This window comes from Lutra lutra, chromosome 4, assembly GCF_902655055.1.
Source record: "Lutra lutra chromosome 4, mLutLut1.2, whole genome shotgun sequence".
NCBI classification, from domain to species: domain Eukaryota; kingdom Metazoa; phylum Chordata; class Mammalia; order Carnivora; family Mustelidae; genus Lutra; species Lutra lutra.
Genome location: NC_062281.1, coordinates 80,328,490 through 80,343,575, shown reverse-complemented (window position 1 = coordinate 80,343,575; position 15,086 = coordinate 80,328,490). Strand labels below are relative to the sequence as shown.

General features: G+C 33.5%; 1 protein-coding gene across 5 annotated transcripts in view; it reads right to left on the bottom strand.

Annotated features, from left to right (window-relative positions):
- Nucleotides 1-15,086, bottom strand: part of RB1CC1 (RB1 inducible coiled-coil 1) — a 93,556-nt gene that overhangs the window by 54,910 nt on the left and 23,560 nt on the right. For 3 of the 5 annotated variants that reach the window (XM_047724565.1, XM_047724568.1, XM_047724569.1), the window contains exons 3-8: nucleotides 14,634-14,755; nucleotides 13,252-13,378; nucleotides 12,912-13,082; nucleotides 8,523-8,725; nucleotides 6,763-7,189; nucleotides 1,057-1,227 (exon numbers count right to left, since the gene is read on the bottom strand). In XM_047724565.1, coding sequence (XP_047580521.1) covers nucleotides 1,057-1,227; nucleotides 6,763-7,189; nucleotides 8,523-8,725; nucleotides 12,912-13,082; nucleotides 13,252-13,378; nucleotides 14,634-14,704 — 1,170 coding nt within the window. In that variant the 5' untranslated portion in view covers nucleotides 14,705-14,755. The remainder of the gene's footprint in view (nucleotides 1-1,056; nucleotides 1,228-6,762; nucleotides 7,190-8,522; nucleotides 8,726-12,911; nucleotides 13,083-13,251; nucleotides 13,379-14,633; nucleotides 14,756-15,086) is intronic. The other 2 variants (XM_047724566.1, XM_047724567.1) reach the window with 1 other exon arrangement.

The following is a 15,086-nucleotide window of genomic DNA, read 5'->3' as shown; positions in this document are numbered from 1 at the left end:
CAAGATTAGAAGCAGACTATAACTTTCTTAATCTGATAAAGGGTTTCTATTAACACAAAGAGAAAAAACTTAGAAACATTCTAGTCGTGAAATACCACTTTCTATGGATCAAGAATTAAACAATGACACCTGCTATCACCTTCTATTCAGCATTGGTACTAGGGGATTCCAAGTCAGTGCAAAAGCACAAGATAAAGAGGTTCAGTTCATAATAAGGTGGCCGGATCCAAAATCAGGAGGAAAAAAAGAGTTGGAATGACAGATGAATTCACTTAGGAAACCATAAAAATACAATAAATATTTTAAAACTTATTTTAAAAGAATTAAAGCAAGGATATACATGTTTTATCTACCTACTGCACACTGTATAATGCCATGCAGGTAAAATAAAACATTTATACCCATTTGTATGTTTTAATGTTAAGAACATAATTGGAGGAAAAATACTGGCAGAAGAACATTAAACTAGAAAAATGTATATTAGAATCAAGCTTATGCAAGTCAACCCTTTTGGTGTTTTGCCAGAGTGGATGGAGGGCAAAATCATTAGCGTGGCAGAAAATGCCTACAGTAACCACTCTTTGCAATTCCATCACTTTGTTTTGGTTATAAAATCTCTGACAGAGTTCTTAGAACACTGCATTAAATTAGACCTAAAAACCTAAGTATTAGTAATCTGTAAGATTTCACATTTTCCTATCTTTTACAAATCTCATGTATTCTTTTTTAGTTCTCTGAAGGGGGAGCAGGAAGTACTCAAATGTTTAGTACAATGACTGCTTTATCATGTTCTTTCCACATGTTTTTTCCCCAGCTGCTGACAGCATTTTCATGGTTTATCTTTCAGTTACTACTTAAAGTGGCCTCAGCTCATGTTATCAAACCTGAACATTAAGAATGTATCTTCTTCCTTATTACATGCAAACAATACTATTCATTAACAATAATCAAGGATGTGGTAAAAATAATGGTGTGTAACAAACTGATACTACACATAAACTACTGGTATAGAGAAACTATGAACTGGTTTTCCTGAGAGAAGACTGATATGAGTACCTGAGCGAGTTCCTTCTGTTCATTCACCAATCGGCTGCAGCTAGCGATCATCTGGTCCAGGGCATAGAGCCGGTCTTCAAGTCCTTTAATGGCTTTCATATTCTGATTATCAAGTTTGGCAATAGTTTGACGGCACTCTGCTATAAATGGTCGAATAATCCTTGGATCAAGCTAAATGACAACAGAACATATGAATGAAGTTTTCAGCAAACAATTTAAAATATATTTCTCACCATTTTGATACACAGTTCCAGAGGAAAAAAATTTAAAAATACAGAAAAGTAAAAGCATGGGGAATCCTACTTATACTTTCATATAATTGAGAGCAGGATAATTATGTCAATAAAAAATTACTGATTATATTAGAATACATAATTAGGGATATAGTGCCAGGAGGTACCTGGAGGTATCATTATCATCAGTCTCTATCTTCTTCTTCTTTTTTTTTTTTTTTTAATTTTTTTTAACCTAACAGTATTCATTGTTTTTGCACCAGTCTCTATCTTCTAAAGGAATTTGCTTGATCAACCCAACTTTTTTACTCTTCAATCTCTCCTGTTCCCTGGCTTTATTTCTATGAATTTTCTGGAATTCATGGAACCTAACAAATTTCTCTCAACACTGTTCCCCTTCCCTTGAAAGAATACACTGGTAGTATTTTTACAGATAGTCTCCATAAAAAACATTCTGTCAAAGATGACCAATGACCTCCTTTCACTTGAGGCTCTTAAACACTGAAGACAATCTTTCACAAACTCTGAAGTCTGGGGCATTACTTCACTGGGTTCTCTACAGTACCATTCTCTGGCTCCTTTTCCTATCTAATCCATAAATACAGATAAGCCAGAAGGACTCTGTGCTTATTAGCCCATCTTTACTATTTTATATGATTTCAGCATTAAGCATAATTTCTATGGAGCTCCCAACCCTTCTGTAATCACTAATCCTTCTCACAGATTTTCAGCTTGTGTTTCTGACCACCTACTTATAACTCTATGTGAATATCACCCAGTTATCTTTTATTTATTATCTCATTATAGTTGTCTTCTGTTGAAATCCCTAAATGGCTTTCTTCTGCCCACAATGATATCCAAAAAACACAGCATATAGTAAAGGCTTCAGTAATTGGATACCATTAAATCTTTCTAAGGCCTATCCTCTTTTCAAACTGAATTACCCATTACATCCAGAAAAGCTCTATGTTTCTCTAGCTCTGATCTTTCTTCATACTGATGATCCTGCCTAGCTGTTTGCAAGCCCATCTTTGCTTCTACATAAGGGTCCTAGTCAAATACTGCCTCCTTCATGCTTTCTCTGATCACTGCAATTGAAAGACCATAAAATAGTCAATGTAGTGTTTGGCACAGAGAGAACATACAAAGGCAGTTAAAACCAAACTATTTCATTGTTACTATCAATAATCCAGTCTAATTAATAAGAGGCTGCATTTGCAATGCTACAAAAAAGTTAACAAAGCCACTGCTTATATATAGGCAGCATTTGCCCAATATAAATGAAAACCTTACATACATTAACATTTTCTCACTTTTCTTAATTTCACTGTAACTAAGTCCAATCTGCACACATTTCTGATCCAAAGTATTATACAAACCAAAGTTCAGCTATAAATCATTAAGGTGATAAAGGGCTAAAAAAGAGGATTAAAATAGATTTGAATTTTTAGCTTGTGCAAAATTACAACTACACATGGACTTTACACAGCAGTAATTTAAAGAAAAAACAAACGCCAGACCAGGGCTCCTGATTATGATAGTTCTGTATTTCATAATTCATTGAAAGTATAATACAACTATACTGGCAATGTGGAAGAGTATTTTGTAAATCACTTGAGTAGCGGGTACATAACCTGATTCCTAAAATCTTATTCTACTTAATATTTTATTTCATTTGTCCACAGAGTCTCTGGAGAAATTTTTTTTTTTTTTTTTTAAGATTTTATTTCTTTGTCAGAGAGAGAGCTCACATGCACAAGCAGGGGGAGTGGCAGGCAGAGGGAAAAGCAAGTTCCCTGCTGAGCAAGGAGCCTGATGTGGGACTTGATCCCATGACCCTGGGATCACGACCTGAGCTGAAGGTAGATGCTCAACCTACCGAGTCACTCAGGTGTGCCTCTGGAGACATCTTTAAAAACATGTATTTTAAACCACAGAATTCTATTAATAATTATTTAGGAAATTTTCAGTAACTGAACACAGTGCTACATTAATATTTTACTCTTGGGTTTTTCCACTGATATCTAGAAAGATTAATACTATTGTTGTCTTAAAAGATAAGAAACTAGAAATTTTCTTACCCTCTACATTCTTCCCATCCCACCGAAACTAGAAATTTTCTTACCCTCTCCATTCTTCCCATCCCACCTCTAAATCCACGCCCACTGCACAGACCAAACACTATTTCAGTAACACACAAAAATCCTGAATGAAATAACTACAAGATTCAATACATTATGCTGGTACTAATCTGAACAGCTTAGAAATGAGCTAAATATGCGTTATTTCCAATTATTAATATCATCAGATATACAAATGTTTGCCTTTTATAGTATAACCTAAACTAAAATATCCAAGATTCATTCTAATACAAACACACCATAACCTAAAAATATATTTCAGTACACAAAAATCCAGCAATAATTCTAAATTTTACCTGGTATACGAGGGGGGAAACTAAATAGGTCATGAAAATGCCATCTATTAATCCATCCAACTATTATAAAACAGAGGATTCAACTGATGTATGGATGAGATGAGTAATAAATGGACGGCAGTGCCAGGATTTGAGCCCTTATGATGCCCAATCCTTGGCAAGTTCCATAATGCCTATGTTTTGACTAGTTTCTTGAAAAAGATATTTGATTTAGGCAGTTGAAAATACATGTTACAAATACTACTGAAACTGGGCGCCTGGGTGGCTCAGTGGGTTAAGCCGCGGCCTTCGGCTCAGGTCATGATCTCCGGGTCCTGGGATCGAGTCCCGCATCGGGCTCTCTGCTCGGCGAGAAGCCTGCTTCCCCCTCTCTCTCTCTCTCTCTCTCTCTGCCTTCCTCTCCGTCTACTTGTGATCTCTGTCAAATAAATAAATAAAATCTTTAAAAAAAAAAAAAAAACACAAATACTACTGAAACTGGGATTAGTATGTGAAAATGATGGCTTTAAACAGGATTTGCTTTTGTAAGAACATCAAACCTTAGCACCTTTTAAAATTCATTGGCAAAGAGCACTTTCTACTATCAGATAATCAAGTAGGTTAGTTGTTATGGGTTAACTATGTAATAAATGTGAGATAAAAAGGAAGGCATCTCTGGTGAGAGAGAAGTCCCATACTCCTTTTAATCTATCTTTAGAAATGCCATTAGTGGTATTAAGAATAATACATAAAACTACCAAGAGGAGGAAAATATTAATCTAATAAAAAAACTTGACAAGTGATATTTACTATTCGGTATATCCCACTAATCGATCATTCCACACTGTAAAATACAGGCAGAAATATATAAACAAATATTGAAACAAGTTCTTCAAAATGTGTTTTCACTGCTTTTGAACAAAATTTTTTAATCTAATGGGCATGCACAACTGAAAAGAATGCTGTATTATAGACAGTATTTTACATTATGCTAAACTCATTTTATAACAAGTAACTATAACCAAATAAAAATTTATATTTTGCCTTCAGAATATAATAGCCATGTAATCTATCACAAAGACTTCAGATACTCTTGGTATGTACTATAAGAATAAATATTAACTTAGGTCAAAAATGTGACACCCGGGGCGCCTGGGTGGCTCAGTTGGTTGAGAGGCCGCCTTTGGCTCAGGTCATGATCCCGGAGTCATGGGATCAAGCCCCGTGGGATCGAGCCCCGCATTGGGCTCTCTGCTCAGTGGGAAGCCTGCTTCTCCCTCTCCCACTCCCCATGCTTGTGTTCCCTCTCTCATTGTGTCTCTCTCTATCAAATGAATAAATGGAATCTTTAAAAAAAAAAATGTGACACCCTAGCATAATACTATAGCTAACTTCTATAGATTATTTCTGTAAATAAAAATTCTTATAAATTTTCATTAGGTCAGAAAAGGATCACTATTTCTTTTCTCTTATCATGTAAAGCGAATAAAAATTATATGGCTGTGCTGGAACTCATTTAAACATGCAAATGCAAAGCCAATTTCAAGTCCTTTTAAAAGGGGATTTTCCTCATAGTCTATAACCCTATTCTGACTCACGCAAAATTTTATATATATATATTAAATACACATATATACACTTCAATCACCCTAATTACCATCATGTATTAGAATTTTTAGGCTACTAAAATGTCAACATTTTAAACAGGAACACAAGTTTTCATCCCTTTTAGGCAGTAATCTTTGCATAATATATTACATACTTTCATGCCTTGGCAAATGTCTTAATTGAAGCTTTCTTTGATGACAATAAGTGGCCAAAAAGAAATTCCTGCTTTAAAGGATGTCATCAAGGAAGTGGAAATTTAAAGAAGAAGAAACGTAGAATTTATTTAAGTTTTCCATTTGGAAAGATAGATGCTATTTTCTAGGCATTCCAGACAATGCACTGCCTTTTTCAATATTCAAAGAACAAGTCTTTTTTCTAATTGAGTACCCTTTTAAAAAAGGCTAACTATCATGCCAATTATCTTTAGACAACAATCAAAATACTATTTTGTTATTTCTGTATAACTGACTGAGCCACCCAGACACCCATGGATCATATTTTAAGAGATATTTATTTCCCAGGTCTAAAAGTTTTTAGAAGTATATTTGGAGAAAAATTTAATCCAAAATATGAGCTCACTGTAATTACAAAATACAACCAAGAATACAATGTTGAAATTTTGAATTTGAAAATATCTCAGGCAGATACAGTATTTAAAACTTCTTTTAAAAGTGAGAAATTGATTAGATTAGAAAGATGCACACAGGATTTTCAGGGAGACAAAAATGTTCAGAATCCTCTTTCGGGTGGTGGTTATTCTGTGACCTAACCACTAAAGAACCTGCATATTTCACTGAATATAAATCTTCCTCGCCAATAAAAATTTTTTAACTGTAAAAAACAAAATTTTATCTTTAATATTTTCCAAAAGACCTTGAAAGTTCTATAGCATTTATAAATGTGAGCATCTGATCCATTATTCACTTAAAAATGTGGCAGGCTAGAAGTGGCCAAATATTACCATTTACCTATTTACTTATATTCAGTGAGTGCTCCATGCTTATAGCACAAGAATGAAAACATTAAGACTGCTCAAGTTTTACCTAGAAGATAAAAGAGCCTAACTGTAGGAACAAATTGAAGGATAGGAGATAGTAAAACATCTAAGTAATATTACAAGGTCAGAGAGAAATATATTTCAAAGTGCTACCACCAAAATCTATACCATTTGAGTGGACACTTCAACGTTCTGCATTGCAGTAGAAATTTTACATATATGACCTCTAAGAGTTTTCATAAATTTACTAACAATTCATAAATTAGGTTACAAGTGAAAAGATTTGATTTGTCCAAGGTTGAAACCTTGGTTATAAAGTCTCACATCAAGGCTCAATATTTCTACTGTTAATAATGTGTTGCCATTCTCCCATTATATAAAACATTCAGTACAAATAATATAATTTTGAATAGCTGAAATGACCCAAGAAATATCAAATTAACATGACTTACTCTGCTCATGGAATCAAAGCATTTCCTGACCAACGATTCCACATCATTAGGTCTATCTTGAACATTTATCCAGTCTAACAAAGAAACATTAAAAAAAGGCAGATCACCGTCTTTAGCATCTACTGAAGTTTCATCCTGCTGGACAGTACTTTGACAAGATTCCCTAATTTCTTTTTCATTTTCAGCATCTGTGGTATCTGGGGCTATATGTTCCACTGACTTGTGAAATGAGGTTAACAAGGATTGGTTAGTTGTTCTAGGCATATCAGGAGAGAGCACCAGTTCAGTGGAGGTTTTCATTTCAGCCTTTTCTGAGCCTTCATGTTCAGGTAAAGAATCCAGTCTTCCCAAACATTCCCTGTAACTATGTCTGGTTAGGCACTCCAACAGTGGAATCTTGGCCATTACTGAAACCGCAGTTCCTAAACTTAAAATACAAAAGAGCTGTCAGTAAAATTATGAGACTGCTTTAGTTAGAGAAATAGCATTTAATTACTATACACACAAAAACTACAACCTCTTTATTACATTATGCATATATAGTCTGTGTTCTTTAAAAAAAAAACAGAGAAGGGTATCATTAACACATTAAAATACCACTCTCAAGTAAAGGGAGCCAGCTTACACTAAACAAGTGGACACATGGTTTTCATCAAACCTTAAGATATAAAAAATTCAAATTAAAAAAAAAGATTTACCCACAGCAGTTCCTTAAAGTATAACTTAAAGCCAAACAAGCTGAAAGCACAGGATAAAATTAATAATCCCAATAAAGATTAACATAACTCTCATATTCATTTCACCCTATAGACAGGTAGATCTATGTTGTCAAAAGGCATGCAGAAGATGAACTATCGATGATTTGATTTCTGTAGAACATTTGTGAAATGACTCAGGATTCTATGACAAATTAACATTATTTAAAAGAACTTCTCAAACAACAGTTACTTGAAAAGACTGTTGTATAAACTCTTTCTAGTCTTAAGTAATCACTCCCTTCCTTCCCAAGATCAGTCCCATTTGCAAGGCTAAAATCTTCTAATTCATACCACAAAATAGAAAAATTTCAATTAATGAGATTCATTTTAATTGAAAAAGATGTTACTTCCCTCCAATTCAATTCAAAGTAACAAAAAATGTAGAAACAAACTAAAAAATGAATGTAAAAATTGAAAGCATACACACAGACAACAAAGGGCTATATTCATGCTGAATTATTGCTGTATTTTTACATTCAGTATAGCCTTTTTCAAAAACAACCACTGGCTATCAGATGTGCTTATATGAAAAGAACCAGAAAACCATCTAAATGGTTTCTTTCCATCTTAGCAAGCCTACATCACGGCAATATTTAAAAAGGAAAATAAAAATTTCCTTGATTGCTGAATGTTTGAAAACTTTTCCATTTCTGTTAGATGTGTTATGTTTATATTTTGCCTTTACTTTAATGTAAAATTGGTAGCAGGGCAAGGAGACAAACACACTCGGGTTTGTAAATCATTCAAAAGTATTTTGAGCGCTTTACATAAAGAAAACAAGGTAAGAAAAAGAAACGTGGGAGATCCATAAAATAGGAGGTGAATAAAACTGAACATAATTTTAAAATTTTAGAGTCTATAAAAGTCATCATAAATATCTCAAAAAATGAACAATTATAATAAACAGCTATTAGAAATGAAATCACATTTACTGAAACAATTGATAAACTGCAAAGGTATTTCAAACAAACATCTTATTATCCATTTTAATGGCAAACATACTGAGTAAGTTTTAACTTGATGTCTTCTATGGATTGCAGATAATTTGAATAAATACTTTCAAACTTGAAAAGTAGCTTTTGGTAAGAATTTGAACAGTCCTCCAGATTGGCCATAATTGCAGCCCAGCCTTGGTGCTGAAGATGTTCATCATGGACCAGACCTTCACAGAAAGAGCAAAGTTTCTTGGCAACTTCATACATTTCCTGAAAACAAAGAAACACACCAAAAGAAGGTAATGTTTTCAACAGTTAAACGAACTGTAGCATATTCACACAATGGAATACTATGTAGCAATGAATACAAACCATCAATTCATGCAATTACATGAAGAATCTCAGGAACAGAATGTTAAATAAAAGAGGGAGGCACAAAAGAAAACAATGATTCCACCTATTTAAAGTTCTAAAAGAGGCAAAGTAATTTATGGTTTTAAATTTAGGACATTGGTTTATTTTACAGAAGAGGAATGATGGGTACTGACTGCGAGAAAGCATGAAGTAGGGCTTCTGGGGTGATATTATATTTTAAGATTTCACTTTGTGAAATTTGCACAATGAATGAATTTGCACAAATGAATGTGCAATGATCTGCACATTTTCTAATATGTATATATCTCACTAAACAAAAATCTATTATTAATTTCACTAATAAAGGTATTCAGATACCAGATTCAAATTTAAACTCTGGCAACCATACTCCTGCCATTATTATAGAGCCTCTAATTCCTATTATAGAGCCTCTAATTCTAATTCCTTATAATATGTACTGTCTGACATATTCACTGTTTTGGTTACCATAGCTTTTGAGTACATTCTAAAATCTGAGGAAGAGGTATTGTTCCCTCCACTTTTCATTCTTCTTTCTCTTTACTTTGTTAACTATTCCTGAACACTGATCCTTCCCCATAAACATTTTATCTAAAACAAACAAAACAAACAAACAAAAAAATCAAAGTTCCTCCTCACTCCCCAAAGCAAAAAATGCTTTTTTTTCTCCCTACACCAGTGCTTTCCATGGTAATTTTAAATCAATTCATTAGGCTAATGAATAATATTAAGATTATGACTGTGGATATTAAGAATGATATTAAGAATGTCTTTTTTTAGGGTGACTGGGTGGCTCAGTTGTTTGAGCATCTGTCTTCAGCTCAGGTCATGATTCTGGGATTCTGGGATGAGTCCTACATCAGGATCCCTAGTCAGGGTGCACCCTACTTCTCCCCCTACCTCTGCGTCTTTCTTTCTCCCTTAAATAAAATCTTTAAAAGAAGAGTCTTCTTTTACTTCAGAGATAGAATTTAGTGATCCATCAGTTGCATATAACATCCAGTGCACATTACTTCAAATGCCCTCCTTAATGCCAATCACCCAATTATCCTTTCCCCCCATCCTCTTCCCCTCCAGTAAGTAACTCTCAGTTTGTTTCCCAGAGTTAAGAGTTTCTTATGGTTTGTCTCCCCCTCTGATTACCTTTGTTTTATTTTTCCCTCCCTTCCTCTACATTCCTGTTTTGTTTCTTAAATTCCACTTTCGAGTGAAATCATATAATAACTGTCTTTCTCTGACTGACTTATTTCACTTAGCCTAATACCCTCTAGTTCCATCCACGTCATTGCAAATGGTAAGATTTCGTTCTTCTTGATAGCCGGGTAATATTCCATTGTATATACACACCACATCTTTATCCATTCATCTGTCGATGGACACTTGGGCTCTTTCCATAATGTGACTATTGCTGATAATGTTGCTATAAACAGCACGGTGCATGTGCCCCTTTGAATCACTATGTTTATATCCTTTGGATAAATACCTAGTAGTGCAATTGCTGTCGTAAGGTAGCTCTATTTTTAACTTTTTGAGGAACCTCTGTACTGTTTTCCAGAGTTTAAAAATATGTCTTTCCCTTGGCCTATAACTTATGTTTTTCTTTTTTTCAAGATTTTATTTATCTATTTGCTAGAAAACGAGAGAGCACAAGCAAGGGGAGTGGAAGAGGGAGAAGGGGAAGCAGCTTAGCAGAGAGCCTGGTGTGTGGCTTGATCCCAGGACCCTGGGATCGTGACCTGAACCGAAGGCAGATGCTTAACTGAGACACCTAACAAAAATTATATAAAATTCTGTTAAAGAATTCTGTTAAAGAATTTTATATAATTTTTGTTACTACTTAGATTGTAATACATTTCCATTTCCATTCCAAAGCAGGGCCCAGTACTGGGCCAAACCCAAACGTTTATGCATTTATCACATACCCAGCCACCTTACCAAAAGTCTTTCTGATAGATTTTTATTAAATCCTCTTGATATTCCAAATATACAACCATATATCACCTAAAATGGATGTTTTTTCACTTCTTTTCCATTAATTTTGCCACTTACTTCATTTTCATTTTCTTATTTTAGTGTATTTCTCAGAAGTTCCAAAAGAATACTGAATAGACTGATTCTGATTTATGCAAAAATGGCTCTAATATTTTGTTGATTTAAAAGCTGATTAGCTTTCATATTTGGTCAATTCTACATTTTATTTATTTTGTTCCCTTCTAGAGCTATTTTACTATTAAGAATAGCTGCTAAATTTTAACATATGCCTCTTCTGGATAATATTAATACGACTCCATGTTTTCTCCTATAAAGTATAGTATTACCAATTGAGGCAATTAATTACTATTAACACATTTCCAAATACTGAAGCACCCTTGCATTCCCTTAACATATCTTTTTGCTATTAATATATTACTCTTTTGATACTCTTATTTTGGTTTTATCTGTAAGAAAAAATGAGTTATTCTCTATTTTCAGGATCCAAAATATTAAACATTGGCCCATAAGAGCTTTCTGATTATGAAAGAGACATATTAAAACCTCCCATTTTTTAAAATCTCCCATTTTAAAATTATGATAAATATGCATGAAACTTACTGTTTTAACCCATTTTAAGTATACGGTTCAGAAGCATTAAGTTTTTCACATTGCCGGGCAACCATTACCACTAACCTTCTTCAGAACTTTTTCATCATCCCAAAGTGAAACTGTACCTAATACATAATTAACTCAAACTTCCCCTCACCCCTCAGCCTTGGGTAACTATTCTTCTATTTTCTGTCTCTATGAATCTGACTCTTATAGGTACCTTATATAATTGAGATTGCACAATATCTGTCCTTTTACATTTGGCTTATTTCACTTAGCTTATTTGTCCTCAAGTTTCATCCATATTGTAGTTCATATAAATCTGACAAGGTTAAATAATGTCCCATTGTATGTATGTATATACCACATTCTGTTGATCTATCTAGTCATCCACTGATGGACATTTGGGTTGCTTCTATCATTTGACTACTGGAAATAATTCTGCTATGAATACTGGTGTTCATCATTATGTTTTATTAAGTTCTCCTGCAATTATCATTTAGCCTGTGTTGATAGGAAAATACAGATCTGACTTCTCTTTCTCACAAATCAAATCTTTTATTATAAATTTCACTTTGTTCTGTTTAATGCTTTAATATCCACTTTGTCAAGTATCAATTCTACCATTGTAATTTTTTGTATGTAGTGGAAAGATAATTTGTTCTCCTCAAGGACCTAAATATGGGTATGTAAGAAACAATCACATTTTTAAGAGTTAGTTAATAAGTCTTTTGTTTCTGTCTACTCTAACATAGGTAACTTTATTAATTATAGCAATATTCATAAGTCATTAACTGCATACCACCATTTAGGAAAGTAGTTGAACAAATCATGTTTAAAACTGCTTTTCCCCTCTAAGATCTTGTAACTCCTTGCAAATGCAGAATGACTAACAATGAATGAGTCTGAAAATTTAAAAACCAGACTTATTAGCCAGCAAAATATTCCCCCAAAACTTTATTTTTATCTTTTTTTTATGCTTCCCCTGTAATTCAGACCACCTTGCTAGCTATTTATTTATTTGAGTATAGTTAACACACAATGCTAGCTTCAGGTGTACAACACTGTGATACAACAACTCTATACCTAGGCTATGCACACCACAAGTGTAGCTACCATCTGTCAGCATAAAATATTATTACAGTATCACTGACTATATTCTTTATGCTATACCTTTAATTCCCATTTATTCATTCCATAACTGGAAGCCTGTATCTCCCACTCTCCTTCAACTATCCCCCCACTTCCATCCCTCTGGCAACCATCCGTTAGTTCTCTGTGCTATTTAGATTTGAATGCTTTTAGGAACTATCAATTTGTTAGAACATTCACTGATGCCTACAACAGGCTAATACTTCATGAAAATATTACCAAGTATATGAATAAGACATCATTTTGTTAAGTAACCAATTTTTAATTTTAAATTGTACTAGATGTAAATAAGTATAATAATCTCAAAAAATAATTATTTTTATCTTACCACTGCAAGTTGTGTTCTTGAAGCAACAGTGTGAAAAACTGCAGGCATCATAAGAGACTCTTCAACTTTTATTTCCATGTCATTTTCTGTTGAAAAAGTAGTTTTTGGAATAGCAGGTGGACGATCACACAAAATCATTTCTTTGTTGAAAAGAAAAATTGGATTTGTGTCCTACAGAAGTAAAAAAGCAAAAGAAACTGAAGTAAAATGTCATACTGAACATGAACACTGCCCTCAATGTATGAAGCCGATAAACCTTACTTTTGAACGTTGAGTTCCCAATTCCCTATGTGATGTGAAACTGGAGCATGTTTGTATGAAAGCATTCATGGACACATACCGTCCCAGCACTGTAGGTGCACACTCTTCGATCTGCAGCCATGCATTCTCCTCCATTGACCACCAGCACCTGATGCTGAATAGCAATCTTGTATTTGCTATGAATGGCATGCTTGAGATCTGCCACACTTTAAAAGGGGTGGAGGTAGGGCAAAAAATTAGTTATACATACTTTCCAATGCAAACGTTTTACTATCAAAGTAGCACTGTGTAAAAATATTTGATAGATATTAATTTCACTCTAAAAATTTTTCTCTAAAACAACAGCATAAAATACAAACTTGTTTCTGGAATCAGATTCCACAATCATCTGGCTGATCTTAGGTGAATAAATCACCCATGTGGCACAACTAAAAGTGAATATATAAAATACAGGCAGTAGACATATTTATTTCTGTGCTCTTTATATAACATAGCAAAAGAATATGCTCAAATTAGCATCAGGTCTGTTAAAGTCCTCAGAACACAGATGTCTGTTAAAATCCTCACATCACATTACACAAACTACAGTAAGTATAAACCATAAAATTGCTTCCTTTCCCTACCTTTCAGAAAATCATTCCTTCACAGGTAAAATTATATTTTATAAAAACCAGAATTTTTAAAAAAGAATATAATTTCAAATTCCATTTTTAAAACTAAGATTATTAATTCCACAAATTATTTATAATATTTCCAGTGTCAGATTTGTTTATCCTGTATTGCATTAAGTCTTTGCTCTCAGGTCCACTACCAAAATACAAGTATACAGGAATAGTTGTTACTATTCCCTTCCTTGCTGTTTGCCCTAAAAATATATCCTCCCTCCCTGACACTTCTCCCCACATCTCACAAATATAACAACATTCATTAGTCAAATATTTGAATCTCCTACAAAGCTGGAGAATTATTAGGTAGTATGAGTCCTACAAACTTAGTTAAAAATATTAAGCTGATAGTCTTCTTGAATCAATAAACAAAACAACTATTACTGACTTTATTCATACAAGGGAATAAAAACAAATCACCAAAACATCTAGGACTGACACATGTTACTTTATATAGCTAGCAATAATTTCCTTAGCAATGTCCTGGGAAACTTAGAAGGGCAATCAGGCATGAAAACTTCTTCTATTTGACAGTTTTAATTTGAAATAAGTTTGTTTGCAGGTAAGTTTGTTTATTGCGAATAATATATTCACAAAAACAGACAAAGCACAACTTTATGAACTTCAGTGTTTTAGTGAAAGATGACAACTATGTAAGTAATATGCTAGAAGATTTAAGATATTACTACTCTTATTTTCTTATTTAACAAAGGAATAGTTTTCTGCAAATCCATTACTTTAACTTTTTGCATACACAAAATACAGAAGTGATGAGATTGAACGAAATACAACTTACGTTTGCACTGTAAGTTCAGTGTCAAATGTCAGGGTAGTTCCAGTGTTAACCAGAAATACATATAACTTCATGATGATTTCTCTGGATTCTGTGAGCTTATACCTCACACTCTGATCTGGTTACTAAAAGAAACAGACAAGAAAAATGGTCAGTTATATAAACATAACTACAAACACAGATACTCTCACATAAAACATGTTATTTATGTACTACATAAATAACTAAAAAATAGTTTTTGGTGTCTAAGATGGCTAACTGGACAATTTGGTAAATTTGCTGCTTAAAAAATAAACAGTAATGAGACTAGTGAAAAGCGTAAGTATTCTAATTAAAAATATTTGTTTTAAGGATGAGGCCAGCAATCAGAACAAAAATTATGCGTACACTTCACATTGTCCTCATGTACCCTTCTACATTAAGAATTAAAATTAGGGACGCCTGGGTGGCTCAGTT